General features: G+C 42.5%; 1 protein-coding gene across 1 annotated transcript in view; it reads left to right on the top strand.

The window, feature by feature from the left end:
• SLC1A3 (solute carrier family 1 member 3) overlaps positions 1-20,922 on the top strand; it is a 41,597-nt gene that overhangs the window by 2,518 nt on the left and 18,157 nt on the right. Inside the window, exon 3 of the mRNA XM_028748288.2 lies at positions 17,303-17,440. Coding sequence (XP_028604121.2) covers positions 17,303-17,440 — 138 coding nt within the window. The remainder of the gene's footprint in view (positions 1-17,302; positions 17,441-20,922) is intronic.

Here is a 20,922-nt window from a genome sequence, read left to right as displayed (position 1 = left end):
TCCCAAGGGTGTGTTTCTCTTACGTATTTATTTACTATATTTTTATCCTGCTTCTCAGACCATTTCAGACAGCTATTGTCTCCCTAAGCAGCTCACTTCAATAAAAAGAGAGTGAAAGAGGCCAGCCATCAGACTTACAAACTAAAAAGGGAAGAGGAGTAAACGGAAGAGGAGTAAAGGGAAAGAAAGGTAGAAGAGAGAAAATCAGTTACGTATTTGAGGCCAGAACGAAGTGTTGAGTTATAAGCATTTGTTATACCCTGTTTGGGTCAGGCTGATCTTCCTTTGCTGGTGTTCATGCTTAAATTCCAGTTGGTAGCTCTTAGAGCAAAGTTTCCAGCGTCTCTTAATTTTGAACAAAGTCAAGATCCAAAAATGAGAACATAACAGCCTCAATATTAAGCTATTTCCCCCCTCACAGTTAAAGAATTACAGCCACACAGCCAAGGTCAGGAGTTTATGGTTTGTTTGGTTTTGGGGTTTTTTTTAGAAATCTGTGTGTTACTCATGCAATTCAGTAGCTATTAAGATATATACCTGCACAATGGTTATGGAAGGTAACCTGATTGGGTTTTGTTTACAAAGCCGATTAGGGCAATGTTTGCACTTTTTATATATTTTGAATATCTCCGGTGAGATGAAAGAAAAAGGTTGGCTTGGGAATTTTCCTTGCTGTGTTTACAATCCACCCAAATATATATATATATATATATATATATATATATATATATATATATATATATATATATATTTAAAAAACTTCAGATAAGAATTTATAGTGGCCTGAATCCACAGAACAGTGTGGTCGCTAGTTTTACAAGGCAAGGAGACTTTGGGCTGGTAGTCCCCATTTGCCTCATGGCAAATCTCTTTTTGAAACATTAAAAAGATACAGCGTTCTCATCCACCATTCAAATGAAAAACCATTTTTGATCCCACCAGGCCCGTCCAACTCCTTAGGCACGCCTAAAGTAGCTCTGTGAGCCATCGCTGTCGGGTTCCTTTTGTGAGAAAATATTTTTATAGGAAGAAAAGAATTCACGAAAGTGTGGTGTGTATGAAAATATTTGATTTCTGGGGTTCTGCTTTCTGCAAACAAAAACCATTTGCCCTCTGGAGAGTCGCAGTCTTTATTTTGGAGAGTATCAGGTGTTGGCTATTATTAAAAGCAAGACAGAAAGGCTGCCGAATACAGCGAAAGAGGCTGACCCATCTTGCTTCCTAAACCTCTGCAAAGATTGCACATCACGGATATATTCCTGTGGGAATTTCACAAGGATGTTAATAGGGGTGTCTGGTTCAGTGAGAAGATGCACAGAATCCCGGAACACTTTCCCAAAGTTTGCACTACGTGCAGATAGTGTCCCAAGCTTTCCACCCTTTTCATTATTACATTTTAATGGCCCAATTGGGTGTGAACCAACGCAGTTGGGCTTGCAAGCGAAAACTTCTAGTTAGTTTATGCCACGATTCGTCTTAAGAAACAAATTGGACTCCCAAGAGGAAGCTTATGTGTTCGAGGGAGGATGTGGCACTTCAGGAAAAAGTAAGGCTGAAATCCTCTGACCCTGAACTTGACTCACAAACTGATTAGAGTTAATATAATGTACTTGGACTTCCAAAAAGTTTTCAACAAGGACCCCTGAGTAAGCTTAGCAATTAAGGGAAAAGAGGAGAGGTTCTCCTGTGGATCAGGAATTGGTTAAGCAGGAAGCATGGAGTGGGAATGAATTGACATTTCTCTGAATGAAGAGATGTAGAAAAATTAGTATGCCAAGGATGAGTATTGGGACTTGTTCTTTTAACTTGTTCATTAATGACTTAAGAGTTCCACGCTGGGAATAATTAGAAAAGGAATTGAAAATAAAACTGCCAATATTATAATGTTGTTATACAAATGTATGATGTGGCTGCACTAGGGATACTATGTCTAATTCTGGCCACCTCACCTCAAAAAGGATATTGTAGAGTAGGAAAAGGTTCAGAAATGGGCAACCAAAATGGTCAAGGGGATAGAGTGACTCCCCTAGATTGCAGTGTGTGTGACGTTTTGATTTGGTTTAGAGAAAAGGCGCGTAAGAGGTGTCATGAAAGAAGTTTATAGAAAGGATGCATAACATGGAGAAAATGGGGGGGGGGGAGTTTTTATCCCATCCATAACACTAGAACAGGCACGTCCAACAGGTAGATCATGATCTACCGGTAGATCACTAGACATCTGTGGTAGATCACTGGTAGATCACTGGCTCCCCTCAAACAACTTTGACCTGAACCCCACAAAAACAGGGCTTCCCCACCTAAGAAAAGCTAAACAACTTTGACCCGAACCCCCCAGAAGGGAGTAGATCACTGCCAGTTTTTAACTCTGTGAGTAGACTGCAGTTTCTTGGGAGTTGGCTACCCCTTCTCTAGAACATGGACATCCAATGAGGCTGAGCATTGGAAAATTCGGCACAAATAAAATGAAGTACTTCTTTATGTGGTGCATAGTTAAACTATGAAACTTATTCCCACAGGAGGCAGTGGTATCTACCAACTTAGATAGCTTTAAAAGGGTTAGGAAAATTCGTGGAGGTGGCAGCTATTGATGGCTACCAGCCATGATGGTTATTCTTTGCCTCCATGGTTGGAGACAGTAATGCCATTGAATCCCAGTTGCTGGAAACTACAGGAGTAGAGAGCGTTCTAGTGTTTGGGTCCCGTTCCCTGGTTTCTCACTGGCATCTGGTTTGCCACTATGGGAACAGGGTGCTAGACTAGATGAGCCATTGGCCTGATCCTGCAGTCTCTTCTTATGTTACCTGGGAGCGTGCCTCACTGAATTCAGTGGGGCTTGAATAGACCTATGTAAGGCTATGCTGCAAATAAGGTCTACAGGATGTCACTGTTTAGGTATTGGAAATGGAACCATCAGAATCCTAACTGTTTCTATGTGGATACACCTTCCATTAAAAATAAATATTGGTGAGCAATTTTAAGAATTGCATTTCCCTCAGAATGCAAAGACTGTCTCGCACGCCTTTTGGGAAATCTCTCTTCGGGCATTGAATAGGCTTAGATTTGCATGGTTTTAACAGATTCTCAATCTAGCACCATCATATATATATGCCCTTAGATTGGTCCCCGTATAGAATCATAGACTAATGGATGGATATTATCTAACACACACACACACACACACACACACACACACACACACACACACACATTTTGTTGTGGAACTCTAAGCAATCACAAAAATTGTCTGGAAATCTATGCCAACAATTACTGAGAGTGGCTACAGAATTAGGGGTGATAGCTTCAATGGGAAAAACTTTCTGCATTGTAAAAAGGAACCAAAAGGACAGGTGGATTCACTTAAAGAAAGTCCTTTCATGCCCAGTTCCTCTAAGGATAACTTAGATTCACCTGCTGTGCACTCCCCCCCCCCCAAAAAAAAAAGAGAGATTCTGTAACTCTGTGTGGGGTGTGGGATAAACCGTTGCTTTCCCCAGAACCAAGCTGAAAGCTGAACAGAACCAACAGCTATTTTTGTTTGGTGTTTCCATTTGTTGCAGTAAAACAGAAAGCAACATTGTACATGTTTGAGAAACCACTGGGAATGATTTCGTATGAGGTGCTTCCTGTCTTGTCAGTCATATTGGACAGCATAGAATTGCAGCATTCAAAGTTTTGATATGACATTTCTAGTGTGCTAACATATTCTGAAATGTCTATTACAATTTGGAAATGAGCCTTTCTAGTGCCCCCCCCAAAAAAAAACTGAATGATGTTGGTAGAATTGCAGGTCTTGGCATACAATCTCACAGAAACACTTCTTCAAATGGTTCATTGGAGGACTTAGTTTAAGTAACTTAACTTTGCGGGGCGGGATCCATACAGTAGCAGTGCCTATACAATGATTTAACTTTTGAATTTTGCGGAAATCTTCCTCCTCTTTAAGAAAAAGAGAGGGAGAAAGAAGACGAGAAAAAGAATGTTGCTGATACAAGGACTTATTTGTTGAATTTATTTGTTTGTTGGAATTTCTATACCGCTTAACGTTTTAAAATACATGAGCAATGTGCATTTTAAAACCTGAAATTACGGTATATGCAAAACACAATACGGAAAAAGAGCAAAATATCTTCAACAGCACGGGCAACTATGGCAGGGAAAGCCTACATGAATAAGAAAGCTTGAAGCATAGGTCTAAAACATAGCAATGTAGACCCTGATCAGACATCCATTCTATAAAATAGTGTAGTAAAGTCTAATCAGCAATATATGATAGTCTTAAGATGTTGATTTGCAGACTAATTTAGTTTGCTTCACTTGCTAAAGATCTAATTTTGTACCATGGATGTTTTGTAAATGGATCAAGCGGGCCAATTGCAATGCAATCTTACATTGTCATCTTCTGGAATCCTATGAGTTTGGGTTTTTTCTCTCTTTCTGCGTGGATATTGTCTATTTCAATCAGGAATGCATTGAGCAAGAATGGGGCACCCGCAGCCCATCAGGTGGTGTTAGACTCAGCTCCTATCAGCCTCAGATTTGTGGTCAGTGGTCAGGGATGATGGAAGTTGGAGTCCAACAGCTTCTGTAGGGTCACAGGTTATGCAACCCTGGTGCAGAGCATTGAGAATTCCTTTCTGAAAAGGAGAACCTTCCCTACTGGTCATGATTCTTTGGGGTGAAGGGATGAAAACTGGAAAGAAGTGGTGAGGGAAAGGATGGATATTTGTACTTCACAGAGGAGCGCTATTTCTAAATAGAGAGCTGAGCTTGAGTTCAGGGCACTTTGCACCATCAGGCAAAACCAAGGAGGAGGAGGAGACCTAATGGCAGTGGCGTAGCGTGGGTTGTCAGCACCCGGGGCAAGGCAAGTAATTTGTGCCCCCTAACCCGTGGATTTGCGCCCCCTAACCCGTGGATTTGCGCCGCCTAACCCTAACCCCCAGGTGTTGCGCCCGGTGCGGCCGGCCCCCCCTGCACCCCCCACGCTACGCCACTGCCTAATGGTCAACACAAGGATGAAAAGATTTTTCTCATATAAGGAATATTTTGGTGGGTTTAATAAATGCACAGTAAAATGGAAGCAAAGATACCGTGTGTGATGAGCAATCTGAATTGTGAGTGCCAGCAGGATGATAACTATGTAAATATTCAGCCAGGCAATCCTCATTACAGCCACTGCTAATTCATGGTGACTAGCAGGATCAGTACAGTGGTACCTCTAGTTACATACTTAATTCATTCAGGAGGTCCGTTCTTAACCTGAAAGTGTTCTTAACCTGAAGCACCACTTTAGCTAATGGGGCCTCCTGCTGCTGCCGCCGCTCTGCCGCCGTGTGATTTCTGTTCTCATCCTGAAGCAAAGTTCTTAACCCAAGGTACTATTTCTGGGTTAGAGGAGTCTGTAACCTGAAGCGTATGTAACCTGAAGAGTATGTAACCAGAGGTACCACTGTATAGGGAAAGTCTCATGTTCCTGTGGCCAGATCCAGCACCAATCAGCAATGGTAGCATAGAACTTGTAGCACCTAAAGCAAGGGGCACTTCATTTTGCAGATGCTTTAAGGGATAGCAGTTCTGCTGCGATGAGGCAGTAGCTGCCACCTGTAATGATTCTGCTATCCTGTCTGATCTAGCAGTGAACAACAGAATCATAGAATCATAGAATTGGAAGGGACACTGAGGATCATCTAGTCCAGCGGTTCTCAACCTGTGGGTCCTCAGATGTTGTTGGACTACAACTCCCATCATCCCTGAGCTCTGGCCCCACAGGTTGAGAAAGGCTGATCTAGTCCAACCCCTTGCAATGCAGGAATCTCAGCTAAAGCATCCATGACAGATGGCCACCCAACCTCTGCTTAAAAAGGAAGGAGATTCCGCCACCTTCCGAGGGAGTCCCAGCCAGCATGGCAATGGTCTGGGCAGATGGGATCCAATCACATCTAGAGGGTCACAGGTTTCTCATCTATGCTCTAGCCAAAACTTTGCCATTTTTCTCTTTCTTTGGACCAGGTGGTAAGAAACTCCACCTACAATCAGTAAGAAATACTCCCTCCATTTTATAATCATTAACCTGCTGGGAGGCGAAGTGAGGCTAAGAGGCAGTAAGGGGCTCAAGGTGACCACATGAACTTTATGGCTGAACATAGATTTGGCTATAGATCACCTTGTGTGACACTATCATCTGTACCACATTGATTCTCTAAATTTTAATGCCCCGTGATTCCTATAAATACCTCCCAGGTAGTCAGATCAGTTCCGTCTCAACTTATCCAAGAGATATGTTGCCTTTAGCTGCTCTTGTTTTGATTTACTGCTTGCCTTGTCTCCAACCAGCTGACCTCCAACATAGTTTATTTTTGCTTGCTCTGTATGGAGAAAGCTCTCACTTCAGAGTGAGACTTAAGTTTGGCATCATGTTTTGCTCAGATTTTAGCACCTGGTTTCACTCAGGGCTTAAGGCCTCAAAAGAACATTAGAACTGGTTACCTTTCTGGAACTATTTGCCTTAGCTCCAGTTTAACCAATCAGCACAGACTGATTGCAAGCTTAATTTAAGTAACTTCTTTCATCTTTCGTGGAAGGTTGAAAACTATTACAGCTGAACTAGAAACATCAAGTTGTACATTCAGTTAACTTAGTATAACATTATAATCCTTTGAGCTCTGTCTCTTGTGCCTTCTTCCTTTCCCCCTTGATGTACATTACAAAGGCTCAATCCATTAAGGCTCCCCAGAACTTGTTGGTCTCCAGCTCCCATCAGCCTCATTCTGCCTGGTCAATGGTTAGGAATCATGGGCATTGGTCCAGTATGGTGGGCACTTGAGGCTCCAGGGGAAGCTGGCAATGCTAAGGTAAAGAAGAGAGTATACAGAACCTTGGACAGCTCCAAGGGGCCCTACTAATGCAGCTACTGGAGATGATGTCCCTTGTGGGGCCAACCAGAACCTTATGTAGGCTGACCAGACCTGTTGTGTGCTAGGCTTTACCTCCCTGAAAGAGCAGGCTGTCTGGTTGAAGAGTCGTCACCTTATATTGCAGTCGATGGCTTCTGTGAGACTAGGAAGACGGATGTTCTGCAGAGGCTTTTCCTCTGAGTCAAGGTATGGTGGTAGAGCTGTGTTCTCTGGGGCCCTGAATGAGGTGCGGGTGTTCTTCCTTCAAGGAAGATGCCTGAACCTTCTCCTCATCAGTCCCCACTATGCATGGCTGGGTCTCCAAGTCATGTGGTGTAGTGGTTAAGAGCGGTAGACTCGTAATCTGGTGAACCGGGTTCGCTTCCCCGCTCCTCCACATGCAGCTGCTGCCAGTCACGCTTCTCTGAAGTCTCTCAGCCCCACTCACCTCACAGAGTGTTTGTTGTGAGGGAGGAAGGGAGGAAGGGAAAGGAGAATGTTAGCCGCTTTGAGACTCCTTCGGGTAGTGATAAAGCGAGATATCAAATCCAAACTCTAGTCATGACAGAGTCCAAGTCCAGCAATATTTGGAGGGATGCAAGTTCCCCATCAAGAGCTTGGACTAGCTTCCTTATGAAGAAACATTTGGGATGCTTCTTAGTTTAGGGGCGGCAACTACATCACTGGAGTTTATGACATTATGAAAATTCTGGAGTGAGTTTATTTGGTGGTTTAGATGGAGGCAAAGAGGGAAGAGCCCCTGCTTATGAAATGCTCTCCCCACCTGGCACCAACACTACAATATTTTTAGTACCAGCTCAAGACTTTCCTTTGCTCACAAGCGTTTGATGTTACTGTCTTTTGTGCCAGCTATTTTTTCAGATTTTGGTTTGGTTTTTTGGATGATGTTCCTAGCAGCGCATGGTTACGTTTTTCTTTCCTTGTCTAGTTATTCTTCACATGGAATAGCATACAGAACTGATCCCAAGATGGTGCTGTGTTGCTAAATAAGACAGATTGTTCGAGAATGGGTTTTGACAGAGAACAGTCTTGCAATAGCTATTAGCTAGGAAAGTTAGCAAGATGTTAATGATCTTTGTATTACCTACTATCCAGAGGTATACTATCCTGTTTTTTGTAATATACATATGATTACTGAATGCTGGAACAAACAGTAAGAGAGAACAGTCATTTTTCTCTTTAGGTTTCCAGGGGCATCATCTTGGCTGCTGAGTGAGATGATAATTTAGCACCACCAGCAATTCTTATATTTCTTATATACAGCATATATTCTTATATTTCTTATATACAGCATATATTCTTATATTTCTTATATACAGCAATTTCTTATATACAGAAAGCTCTTCAATTGCCTTAATAAGGAGGGAGTTGTTTTATTGCAAGCTCATGCTTATTTGTGTGATTCTTGACTTTATACAGTATATTTTGATTATTTTTCATAATGAATAAGAAGAACGCAATAGCTTGCTAATAGTGGCCTGGTTCACAACCACACCGTGGGTGGTCTTCAGGGCCATGTCTTGGGTTTGCAAGCTGTGGTTCCCTCCCTCATTTCCTGCTTCATGATAACTATAAATTGCCATGATGACTAATAGGGCAAAACTATGGGGTTTCTAAAATACTGCTATCTTATTGGAACTCCCAGAAATCTCCTAACCAAAGTCTATACCTTTTTAGCTCCAGAGAAACACTAGCCTATTGGGCACTCCCAGATCATTTCCTGGGCTTTGAGCAAACTATTGTTATTATCGGAATTGGAAAGTCAGTTCAAATTGATATCCCATTCTCAAAACCAAGCTGTAGTTTGAAACAACCATAATTTTAGAAAACCGGGGTGGCTTGTCAAAGTATAGTTATTGCAAACCAAAGAGGGAACTGGTGCATAAGAAAACAGGAAAGAAAGGAGGGGGTTACACAAAAGCCTGAAGAACAGTCCGGGTAGGCAAAGCTTGGTTTGGCCACAACATCTGAACTTATCCACTGAATTGGATGTGTATGTTTATCAAAGGGAGTGAAAAGAATTGGACAAAACTGAAATAAAACCAAGCTAAATCTTACTGGTATTGGACTTCCTTAGAGGACCCGAAGTGGGCTATATGTGTAATAAATAAATGGCGCGAGGAGGAATTATATTATATTACCCTTTCATTCTCTCTGCATAGTGCACCTCTTTTAAATAGTTTATCCTTCCAGCCATAAATTGATCTTTCTCGTTAGTTTTTGTCCATGTTCTTCCAGCTGGTTTATTTTGGATAGGAAGCATCATTATTTCTACTAAGATAACACATCTCTGACACTTCCCTGCACAAGAGGACATCATTTTGGATGACATATCAAAACGAATTCCATCTCAAGTTTGCATTGCTTTTAAAAACCACTCCTCCTCTTTCTTCCTATCTCCCAACGTATCCTACCTGGATCCTTTGGGTCTTATGAGGGTTCCAAAAATCTAGACCAGTCACCTGCTAATTACATTTTATTATGGTAAAATAAGTATTTTAAATTATGTAGGACTGCTAGCTTTACTCATCTTAATCAGTAGATTAATAAACTAAGCAATCCTACACAATGCTTTCCAGGAAGTAAGTCCTATTGAAGTTGATGAGACTTACAAATCTAAGATTGTACTGCACAGGTTTAAATGATGTGAATTAGTGCCACAAATTTAAACAGATGCAGAACAACTCAAAGAGGCATGTATTTTAAAAAAATAAAAATCCAGACTGCAAAAACAAACAACAATAAACAAAATAGACAGGGTTACATCTTGTAATTACTAACAGAAGGCATTGCATGTAACATATTTTTCATCTCTGTGTAGGTAAACATTTATGTAACCTCCATTGGAAACTTGGACCTTTTCTGTATTCTTCATCATAATATTACAGTGTGTGCTTAGTCTCTTTTCCACCATTTGAAGAGAGGCTGTAATAAATTCTGCTGTATGTGTCCCTGATTTGCATGTGAGATAAAATCAAACTACACTATATGAAAATATAATATTTTATCACTTCCTCCAGCTAATTTAAGTTGGTACATGATTATTATTTTTCTGCCAGGGCTTTTTGCCACAGATCACTGTACCAAGAAGACTGTTAAAAGTTCTGCAGTTGCCCAATTTTGTGCTTATTACCCTGCAAGCAGCCATGTAGTCTTTGGGCTCAGATGTGTTGTTGAAATATGAAAGGAAAAAGAAAACATTAAAAATAGCCTTCTGAGCTGTAGTTTTTGTTCATTGGATACCAGAAAAGCTGGTTTTAGTTCATTGGATAGGTGATAGACACCTAAAAGGGGTTCCTAAAATGTGGCTCCTTCTATGTAATGTTGAACTACAACTCCCAGGCAGCATGGCTAGCGGCCAAAGATGATATGGGTTGTAGTCCAACAACATATGGAGGGCACCCTATTGGCTACCTTGATCTAAATGTATATGAGGCTGTTCAGAGGTTTGGGCTGAAGTGTCACCAATAGATCACTAAAATGCAAGACTCCATTGTCACCAGTGTGGTGTAGTGGTTAAGAGCGGTAGTCTCATAATCTGGGGAACCGGGTTCGCGTCTCCACTCCTCCACATGCAGCTGCTGGGTGACCTTGGGCCAGTCACACTTCTTTGAAGTCTCTCAGCCCCACTCACCTCACAGAGTGTTTGTTGTGGGGGAGGAAGGGACAGGAAAGGAGATGTGAGCCACTTTGAGACTCCTTCGGGTAGTGATAAAGCGGGATATCAAATCCAAACTCCTCTTCTTCTTCTTCTTCTTCTTCTTCTTCTTCTTCTTCTTCTTCTTCTTATCTGAGTCAGATGAGGTGGTGGATGTGCTCAACAGGTGCCTGGAATCAGTAATGGTCTGAATGATGGGGTAAGAAACTGAAGCAAAATACCAATGTTGGAAATCCTGCCAATTGGATGTTTTAATGGATCTGGATGGGGTTGCACTTCCCCTGAAAGACCAGTTTTGCAGCTGAGGAGGACTGTTAGCTCTGGCCCTTACTTTAGATGCCCAAGTGCTATCAGGGAAATGATTTTGCTTTCTCCAGCTCCAGACCCTCTTGTCACACTTACCCATGCCCTGGGTGAAGATTTGGCTGCTACAATGTATTCGGGCTCTCCGTGGAAACATCGTGTTCAGAACATGGCCACCACTTAATTGATTGGCATGGGTGGCTTGGAACACGGGCTTTCTGTTGTTAAAACAATGCTCACCAGTTTCCGGTTACCAGATTCAGTTCAAGGAGCTGATGTTAAGATATAAAGTCCTATACTGTATGTCTTGTGACTTGAATCCATCGGCTCAGGTTGGGTTCTGTGTATTTTTATGGCCACAGTTGTGTTTCAGACAGTGTTCTATTGGGAAATAAATAAATGGCACCTACACCAAAATAGGGCTCAAATGCTAGACATTGCCTGCAACTTTGAAATATAAAGAGGCAAAGTTGACATGACATTTATCACATTGTTTAAAGGGGGGGAATCTTCCATGTCTTGGGGTCATGTAATCTGAAGGACTGCCCGTTCCAAACCTCCCTGTTCTTTAAAGTCCATGCCTGAGGCCCAGTTTTCAGTGCCATCACCTTCACAGGTGAGGCAGGTATCAATCAGATATACCACAGAAACACCATATAGATATTTAACATGAATAATTATTTTTTAAATGCTGTGTATGATTTGGAGAAAGCCAAGTACCTCCAAATGCCTTGTAAGGATCATGTATGGTATTTCTAGAAAGAGTCCATTAATAAAACGTTGTGCCTGCTGGACCAAATCTTTTGTGTGACCTCAGTCCTGTTCCCTCCTTCTCCGTCATGAAATTCCCTTTGTGATCAAGCTTCTAAATTGTGCACGGAAGTCCGGCAGACTCCGCACTGCAGACATTCAGCCGGAAGCCATGTTGGGCTGACATTGATAACAAGGGCGGAGAATCGAGGAGCATGCCCCCCCTCCACTTTTCACAAGTGGGTAGGGTTTTAGTAAGGCCTTCATAGTGAATGTGTGCAAAAAGGCCATCGGAGTGGAAGGGTAGATATCAATATTTGTGGCAGAGGGTAAGGTGCAAATAAGTGGGCTGGTGATGTTTGTGTGAATGTGGACAGGTAAGGGTTTTTTGTCATAAAGGTAAAGGTAAAGGGACCCCTGACCATTAGGTCCAGTCGTGACCGACTCTGGGGTTGTGGCGCTCATCTCGCTTTATCAGCCGAGGGAGCCGGCGTACAGCTTCCAGGTCATGTGGCCAGCATGACTAAGAATAGAATAGAATAGAATAGAATAGATTCTTTATTGTCATTACACAAGTGCAACATTGCACAAGTGCAACGAAATTGGATGCCATCCCTTAAAAACAACAAAAGCAAAACAACAACAACAACCAAACAAACCACATTCCAGCCACACCCACACCAACACCCATCAAACTCCCAGGTCACACTATCGAGTTACAGCATTCAAAAAGGCCACAGCTCTTGGATAGAAACTGTTTTTCAGTCTATTTGTCCTTGACTTGATGTTTCTATATCTCCTACCAGAAGGCAGTAGTGCAAACAGACTGTGTCCCGGGTGAGATGAATCCTGCAGGATGTTGTTTGCTTTCCTAAGACAACGGGAACCGTACAGTTCTTCCAAAGATGGGAGAGGATGACCAATAATCCTTTGGGCTGTGGTTATGACCTTCTGGAGCACCTTCCTCTCCCTAGCTGTACAACTGGAGAACCAAGCACAAATACAGTATGTAAGAATGCTCTCTATGGAGCCTCGGTAGAAGGACACCAGCAGTCTCTCACTCAGTTTGTTCTTCTTTAAAAGTCTGAGGAAATAAATTCTCTGCTGGGCCTTCTTCACCAGAGCAGTGGTATTTGCGCTCCAAGTCATGCCCTGATCGATAGTTACTCCCAAAAACCTGAATTCCGCCACCCTCTCCACCCGTTCCCCGTTGATATACAAGGGCTGAATGTCCGCCTTTTTTTCCCTGTAATCCACCACCAATTCCTTGGTCTTAGCCGTATTAAGAGCCAGATTGTTCTCTCCACACCAAACACAGAGCCGCTCCACCTCGTCCCGATAGGCGGACTCATCCCCTCCTGAAATGAGCCCTACCACCGTAGTGTCATCAGCAAACTTGATGATTTTGTTGCTGGAATAGATGGCTGTACAGTCATACGTATAGAGAGCATAGAGCAGGGGACTCAACACACAACCCTGTGGTGAGCCGGTGTTAAGGCTAAGGGCTGTGGACATATGTGACCCTACTCTAACCCTCTGAGAACGTTCTGACAAAAAATCCAGAGCAGCACACGGAAACGTTGTTTACCTTCCCGCCAGAGTGGTACCTATTTATCTACTTGCACTTTGATGTGCTTTCGAACTGTTAGGTTGGCAGGAGCAGGGACCGAGCAACAGGAGCTCACCCCGTCTTGGGGACACAGTCTTGCTAATGATGCACAGCTCTGTTACTTTTTTCCACCTGAGTTAGGAGAGGCAAGGCAACTTCTTGGTCAGTTTGTGGTTCCAGTAATAGACTGTATGAGGACCAATGAGCTGAGACGGAATCCTGATAAGATGGTGGCCCTGTGAATTGAAGGTTCCCACGTCTGGGAATTGGGCAGGTTCTGAATGGGGTTGCAGCCCCCTATAAGGAACAGCTACGTAGTCTGTTGGTACTCTTCAATCTAGCATTGCCAATGGAAATGCTGGTAGCCTCCATGGAGTTTGAAACGCTCTTGACCAGCTTTAGCTGGTGTGCCATCTAAGGCCATTCCTAGCCAGGGATAACTTGGCCACAGTGATCCATGCAGTGGTAACTTCACAAATTGATTATTAAAGTGCACTCTGTGTGGGGCTGGTGAGTACATGTCACACCAGTTCTAAAATAGCAGCAATGGCTACCAGTGTACTACCAAGCCAAGTTCAAGGTGCTTGTGTTGACATAAAGCCCTACACTGCTTCAGACCAGGATACCTGATGGAGTCCCTACTCCCTTATGCACCTGCCCTTGCTGTAAAACTGGCCGGGATGCTCTCCTTTGCCAAATATGCATTGTGCAGCAACAAGTGAGGGGGCTTTGTCATCTGTGGCACCTCGACTTGTGGAGTGCTCTCCCCTCAGTGCCAGGTGGCTTCTCATCTGTGGAATGCTCTCCTCAGTTAGGTCTGCCTGGTGCCTTCATTAACATCCTTTAGGCTACCAGGCTAAAATGTCTATCATCTCTCATTGTAATCAAAAGATGGATGATGGACAAGTTGGTTGAAGGACTATTGGAGAAAAGGTTCTAGGTGCTTTAGTTTTCCTTTATTTCTCTGCTGGGTTTCCATGTGGGTTATTGGAATGGTTTTATTGACATTTATTGTTTTGTACATTATGCCTCCTCCCTTTGTGTGAGTCTCTTAGAGACTTTTTTGGACTAAGAGACTAGCAAGTCAATTCAAATAAATAAATGTTAAAAACAACAACCTTGATGGTTATCCACCACCTATTATAAATGTTTTAATTTACATAGACTGGGTTAATTGAAGGTGGAATTGGCTGGGTTATTTTCACAGATGTGATAATTTTGTTACTGCTGTATATAGATGGTTATTTTCATTGCTTGTCTACTTCTTTTTTAATTATTTCCTCTTGGATTTGTTTTAAATGAAAAATGTGATACGATTTTAATAGAATAAAAGAGGATGCAATGTAGCTACATGGTTTCATTGCTGTTCAGGAGCCTCACAGAACCCAGTTGTTTGATCCATAGATGTTTCATAGGATAGGCCAGGCATCCCCAACCTGCTGCCCTCCAGATGTTTTGGCCTACAACTCCCATGATCCCTAGCTAACAAGACCAGTGGTCAGGGATGATGGGAATTATAGTCCAAAACATCTGGAGGGCCGAAGGTTGTGGATGCCTGGGATAGGCTTTTAGGTGTGATCAGAGTTTGGTGAAAGATCTGATTTTGGATAAGCAAGTTTACATGCAGCAATCTATTGAATGCTTGCCCCGAAATTGGTTTTATAGTTCTATAGTTTTATCATTCTGTAATTATTCATCTGATGTGCTTATTGTTTGTCATCATCCTGCATGGCCTATGGTCAAACAAATAGAAGTATTACCAAGCTGTAACTAATAACATGGCAGAACCGCCTTTTAAAAACTCACTTAAAACTAATGTCTGTCCAGTAACATGAAAAAGTATAAAATGAAATTAAAAGGCTTTATATTTTATTCTGTTCTTTTTGGTGGTTATACACAGCTGAATCTTTTAAGTGCATTTCTAATTCTGCATTATATTAAAACTGGAATAAATTGTTCTCCAGAAAACAATCAGGGCATGGATTGGGGTTTTTTTTAATTATATGAAAATATGTGCTTCTCCCGTGCTCTCTCTGAATATTTGCTTTTTCTACCCCACTGATGTGAAAGGTCAAGGCAAAGCCTGTAGAACAGCTTTGGGGTATTTCTTACAAGCCTTTGTTCCTTTGAAAGGCTCACAAATTATTTGGAAACCTGAAACTCTTACTGAAAAGGGCTTGCTCCAGGTCTAGTCAATTTACGTCTGATCCTTTAGCGTGCTAAGTTCCTCTTAAGTGATACTCAGCACCTCCATTTCTCTGTAGAGTACAGTTGTACTGTTGAGGGTCAAACAGCTCATGACAATTATCATGTTGTTTGCCCCTGAGTGCAGAAATAGCCAGCATAAGGAATCCAGTCTGGGTTGGGATCCCAGAGTAGAATACAGGGTGCTTTAGTCCTTTATCTCTTGCTGTGTTCCTGATCTGGATTTAGGGTCTTTTTTCATGCTGAGGGCCGTATTCTCTCCCAGGCACTCTTCTGAGGGCCACATGCCCATGGCGGCCAAGGACAGAGGAAACAACAGGTGGAGCAATGCATTCAAAATTTACCTATAAAAGTGGTCAAAACTTTTATATGCCTGTTGTCTTTGTCCATGGAGTTTTCTTGGCAGGGATACTGGAGTGGCTTGCCGGTTCCTGCTCCAGGTGGATCACGTTTGGTCAAAACTCTCCACTATGACCTGTCCATCTTGGGTGGCCCTGCACGGCATAGCTCACAGCTTCTCTGAGTTATTCAAGCCCCTTCGCCACGGCAAGACAGTGATCCATGAAGGGGGCTGTGAGAGAGACTGTAGCAAAAGGGAATTGGTAACAAAACATCCATCAGCATCCAGCATCTTCAGATGGGTGAAGCCCTTCTTACGCACAAACTGTGTTCACATCAGCAAGATGCAAAAAAAAGCTTATGGACCCTGAATTTGCTAAGAGTTTTCTGCATATCTGGGCTATTTCTGGATTCTGTCTGAAACACACACTGATCTGTGGGAGTGGAAATGCACGCAGCATCTTTTTGCTCTTCTGCCCAAAGAGGCACATTTAGCATAGTTAGGAAGTTAGCACACAGCTGTTGCCCATTGCAGAGTTTGTAATTTAAAGTTGTCCTTCCATAGCCACTGAGGTCAAACAGGAGCAAGTTGCCCATTACACTTGGCTCAGATATATGTCATTGGGGACAATCCAGGCTGGTGCACAGGACCACCTTGCGTGTGCTGGCCATAGTGCTGAGCAAAACATCAAGGGTTCCTTGAGGTGAACATGCCTCATGACCTATTTAGGATGAGAAGGGAGAATCACTACAGAGAGGTCTGAAAAGATTATTTCCAAGCTTCTGTAAGCAGAGCACTCATGTGCTGTGACCTTCAGTGCAAGTCAAGTTACTGTAATGAAATAAAAGTTTGTGAGGTTTTCTCTTCAGGGGCAAGCCCCATGCAAGTGAACTCGGAGCATGCTTGTACTATGGACAAGCAGGTTTAATGGCCAATGCCTTGCTCCAAGGACCCTTGCATAAATAGCATAACTAGAGGCAGGTCAGGATTGTGGTTCATGATTGCTAAGGTGTTGATGAGGAAATACAAAGCTACCTTAAATGTGTTCAGGTCTAGTGTAAGGAAGGAATTTGCTGGTGTACGCCCAGAACATTTGTCCACCTTCTTTGAGAAATCTTGGAGAACAGGTGAGGTAGCACAGGACTGGAGACAGGTAAATGTTGTCCCAGTCTCCAAAAAGGGGAGAAGGGAAGAGTTAACGGAAAATATTTTGATACTGGTGAAGAATATAATGGAGACAATTTATAAGCATATTGGTAATAATGCAGTGATTAGTAGGAGTCAGCATGGATTTGTATCCCAGCAGATTAATGTTACCTTCCTTTTTATTGGGTTACTAGCTTAGTGGATTGTGGGAATGCTGTGGATATAATTTATCTTGATTTCAGCAAAGTATTTAATGAAAGTTTGTTGAGTGTATGCTCAGAGCTTCCGTGAGCCTCCTTTCAGTTGACCCTGAATACTGTACATGCAATTTGTGATGAAGATGGTAGTCTCATTTTTTCCCCTTACTTTCTCCCCAGGTATCATCCTTGGATTTGGTCTTCGGTCATACCACTTCAGCTACCGAGAAGTGAAGTACTTTTCCTTCCCAGGCGAACTCTTAATGAGAATGTTGCAGATGCTAGTTTTGCCTCTCATTGTATCCAGCTTAGTAACAGGTACTCTCTTATCTTTTCCCTTTTTCTGTTTTGCAGCAGCAGCAGCTGCTGCTTTCTCTTTCCCTTTTGCCAATGTGTTGATAAAGAGAAAGAAAAGCTTACAGCCGAGTGCATGAAAGATGGTAAAATAATTCAGGGGCCATCAACATGGTACCTCTGGGTGCAGTGGTCCCCCTTGGGGTCTTCCCTTGGCACAAGAAAGCCTTTGAGTACCCCCCCCTCATTGAGCACCCCTTGATCACAAAATGGTGGTTACGTTTTCTCCCTTGAAAAATACATAGAGCTGAAGGAGGAAGTTGTAAGAGTGATGTTCTTTCCCACTTCCTCTTTCAGCTCATTAACTCCACTGGGTCTGACTTTTACCCAGCTCCCTTGGAAAGGTGAGGTGTAGGCTGATTCAAAGAAGGGGGAAAGAATTGACCAGAATGAGGAGTTGCTTAAAAAACCAAATGTGCCCACTGGCTTAAAAGTATTGGTGACCTCTGCAGTAATACACCATGAGAATTATTAGGAAAGAAATTGAAAATAAAATTCCTTTATTTATGGATGCTTTACATGCAGAAGGTCCCATGTTGAGTTTCTGACATCATTTAAAAGGGCAAATTTGTACTTGATGAGAAAGATCTCTCTCTGCCTGAGATCTTAGAAAGTGGCTACCATTCAAAGGAACAATATTGAGATAGGTGAGCAAATTGTCTGACCTGGTCTAAGCTTCTTTGTCTACTGACAGTCAGCAGCAAGGCTGGCTGATTTCACAGAAATTGCTCGGAAACATACCTGCACATTTTGCTTCATAACTTTCTTTCTAGGAGAGCTACAGACCTACTTGCTGAAAAAAGTAAATATCAGAATCAGGGCCTCCTCCCTGGGGCTGCCAATGAAGGCCTTTGCAAGGCCATGGCAACCCTTACAATAGAAGGAAATATTTTTTCAGAGCTGAAGTAGTCTTTGGTCATACCAAATATGCTCATGTTTTACTCATCTGCTTTATTTCATATTGTTACACACACCCCAGTCTCTGAGTAGTGAGAGGTTTTGGGGGTTCCAGTGTGAGCCCTGGGGTTAGTTATCTTGGAATGAAGGCCACAGGAACATGATGGCATTTCTGTGATAGCAAGGTTTTGTTTATACAAACAGTGGTACCTTGGGTTACAAACACCTCGGGTTACAAACACTTTGAGTTACAGACTCCACTAACCCGGAAGTAGAACCTCGGGTTAAGAACTTTACCTCAGGATGAGAACAAGAAATCATGCGGCGGCGGCAAGGCAGCAGCGGGAGGCCCCATTAGCTAAAGTGGTACCTCAGGTTAAGAACCGTTTCAGGTTAAGAACGGACCTCCAGAACGAATTAAGTTCGTAACCAGAGGTACCGCTGTATTTATACAGGCTGAGCATAAGTAGAAGAATGGAAGAATGTGGAAGGCATTTTAGCCACAACAAACCCTCTCTGCTGCCACAAATGACAAAGCAGGGAAATTAGGATTTACACACCCCTCCTAAAAATAAATTAATAAATAGGTTTGCTGCATAGATAGTGCTTTGAGTATACTGACTTGTAACAAAAATATAAGACTATTTTACGATACTACATAAGAATCTTCTCATCTGCTTTGTGTGCCTGCAATAATATTATTTTTAAAACAGAAAATATCCTTCCCTCCTTCCTCCACCCTTTTATAAATACAACAAATATCAGAGGGAGGAAGAAGACCCATTGTAGAACCAAGAAGGGTGCGAGGGATGAGGGGCAGTGGGGTGGTTGGCAAGAAAACAGGATGGTTTCCACTTTCCTTGAGCAGGGAGGACAGAGCGGCTTTATCAATGGCTAGAAGTATCTTTGTAGACAGTATTGATGTCCATATGCTGTTGTCTGCAGAAGGCAGCTAGTTTGTAAAGGGAATGAGGTCAGTTGTCCAGTGTGAATAGGTAAGGATTCTTCGTTCTGATGTTTCAACGCAAGTTGTTTGGCTGCTTCGCGTGGTGCAAAGAATCCACTTCTTTTGTCTGGATACAAAGTCTCATTGAGGCAATACAACTTAGCAGTAAGTCTTTTGAGGGCCATTGGATCGTGGCCCATCTCTCCCCACAAACTACCTTCTCAAAGTGATTCTCTATGAAGAGATGGATGGATCAGTCTATTTTTGCTCCATGTCATTTTTGCATCTGTTCCTTCATAAGCTTATTCCATTTCTACACTAATCTGTGTTTTTTTTAATCTGCATCAGAAGTCATGTTTAAATACATATTGGAATATGAATCTTTGGATGCATTTTCCCGCAAAGTACACATTTACACTTGTATAAATGCTTTACAAAAATAGCTGAGAACTGTGTTGCAATATTCAGAGCAGTGTGAAATCTGAAAGATAACTGTCCTGTTCTCATTTTGCAGAAGCTGGGGGTAGGGGAGTGAAAATCAACTCTGTTTTTAAATAGAGCATTCCTCAAGCTCCCCCACCTCTGAGAAATCTAGTTGCTAACCTTGGGTATATGTTAGATTCCCGCCCCCAGAACTTGAATTTTTATTTATTATTTGTTTGTTTTTTTAAATGCAAGTTACTTGCATGAAATGGCAGAATTTTGCTCATCTGTTTGTTTTGTGATGTTATATACTAATATTGATACAAGGTGTTTCTGAGATATAGCTATAGATATGCAACCTGTTCTCCGCATTCCCATTCAGCGAGAAACTCCAGAACCAGTACTACAGGGCTGAGAGTTGAGCTAGTCATGACAATAAATGTCATGCATTGCATTTCAGCCTTTTGAACTAAAAATAAAATAAAATAAGGCAGCCACTGGTGGAGAGAGCAGGTTTAACCACAGTGCAGGGAAGGGGTCCTGTACTGCTGAAAGTCCTGCCCCTGGAAAGATGTTTTTTTTCCTTAGGCAGAGGGACATTTAATTATTAAAACATTTTTATATGGTGCTCCATGTTTTTCCTCCCATACCAAATAGCTTGAGATGGAGCTCGCTCAGTGGTTGTTCTCAGGAGCAGTTTGTGTGCCATTTGACCAATTCTGAGACCATGAAATTTCAAGTCACTGCACTGAGGCATGAAGACTAGGGTATTTCTTTCCTTTCTCCTGCACCCTGAGATTGTTCTGCCTTCTCACTGCAGCTTCATGCTTCCCCATTTCATGCACTCTCAGATGCTCCAGCAATGATTACTTTTTTTCTGAGAGTAGGTGATGAGTGTCATTGTGGCCACAAAACTCCCTTCCCTTATGCCACGTGACTCTGCCGGACCTAAATTTCTCTCCCAGGAACAGCAGGAGTTCCTTGCTGAACTTGATGTGTGGCTCCATTCAGAGAGCACCGTTGCCACAACTGACAGCATTTCCAACAAGGCCATGAACTCTGACCCTCATTTCCAGGGGTCAGAAAGTTGCGCCTGATTCTGGAGCGGGAAATCTGGTTTTTTCTGTGACACCATGACCCCTGCCTGCAGCTATAGGAGAAAAACTCCATGGCTCATGTT

The sequence above is a fragment of the Podarcis muralis genome, chromosome 11, assembly GCF_964188315.1.
Source record: "Podarcis muralis chromosome 11, rPodMur119.hap1.1, whole genome shotgun sequence".
In the NCBI taxonomy this organism is placed as follows: domain Eukaryota; kingdom Metazoa; phylum Chordata; class Lepidosauria; order Squamata; family Lacertidae; genus Podarcis; species Podarcis muralis.
The sequence above is the reverse complement of the archived record's forward strand: the minus strand, read 5'-3'. Positions and strand labels throughout refer to the sequence as shown.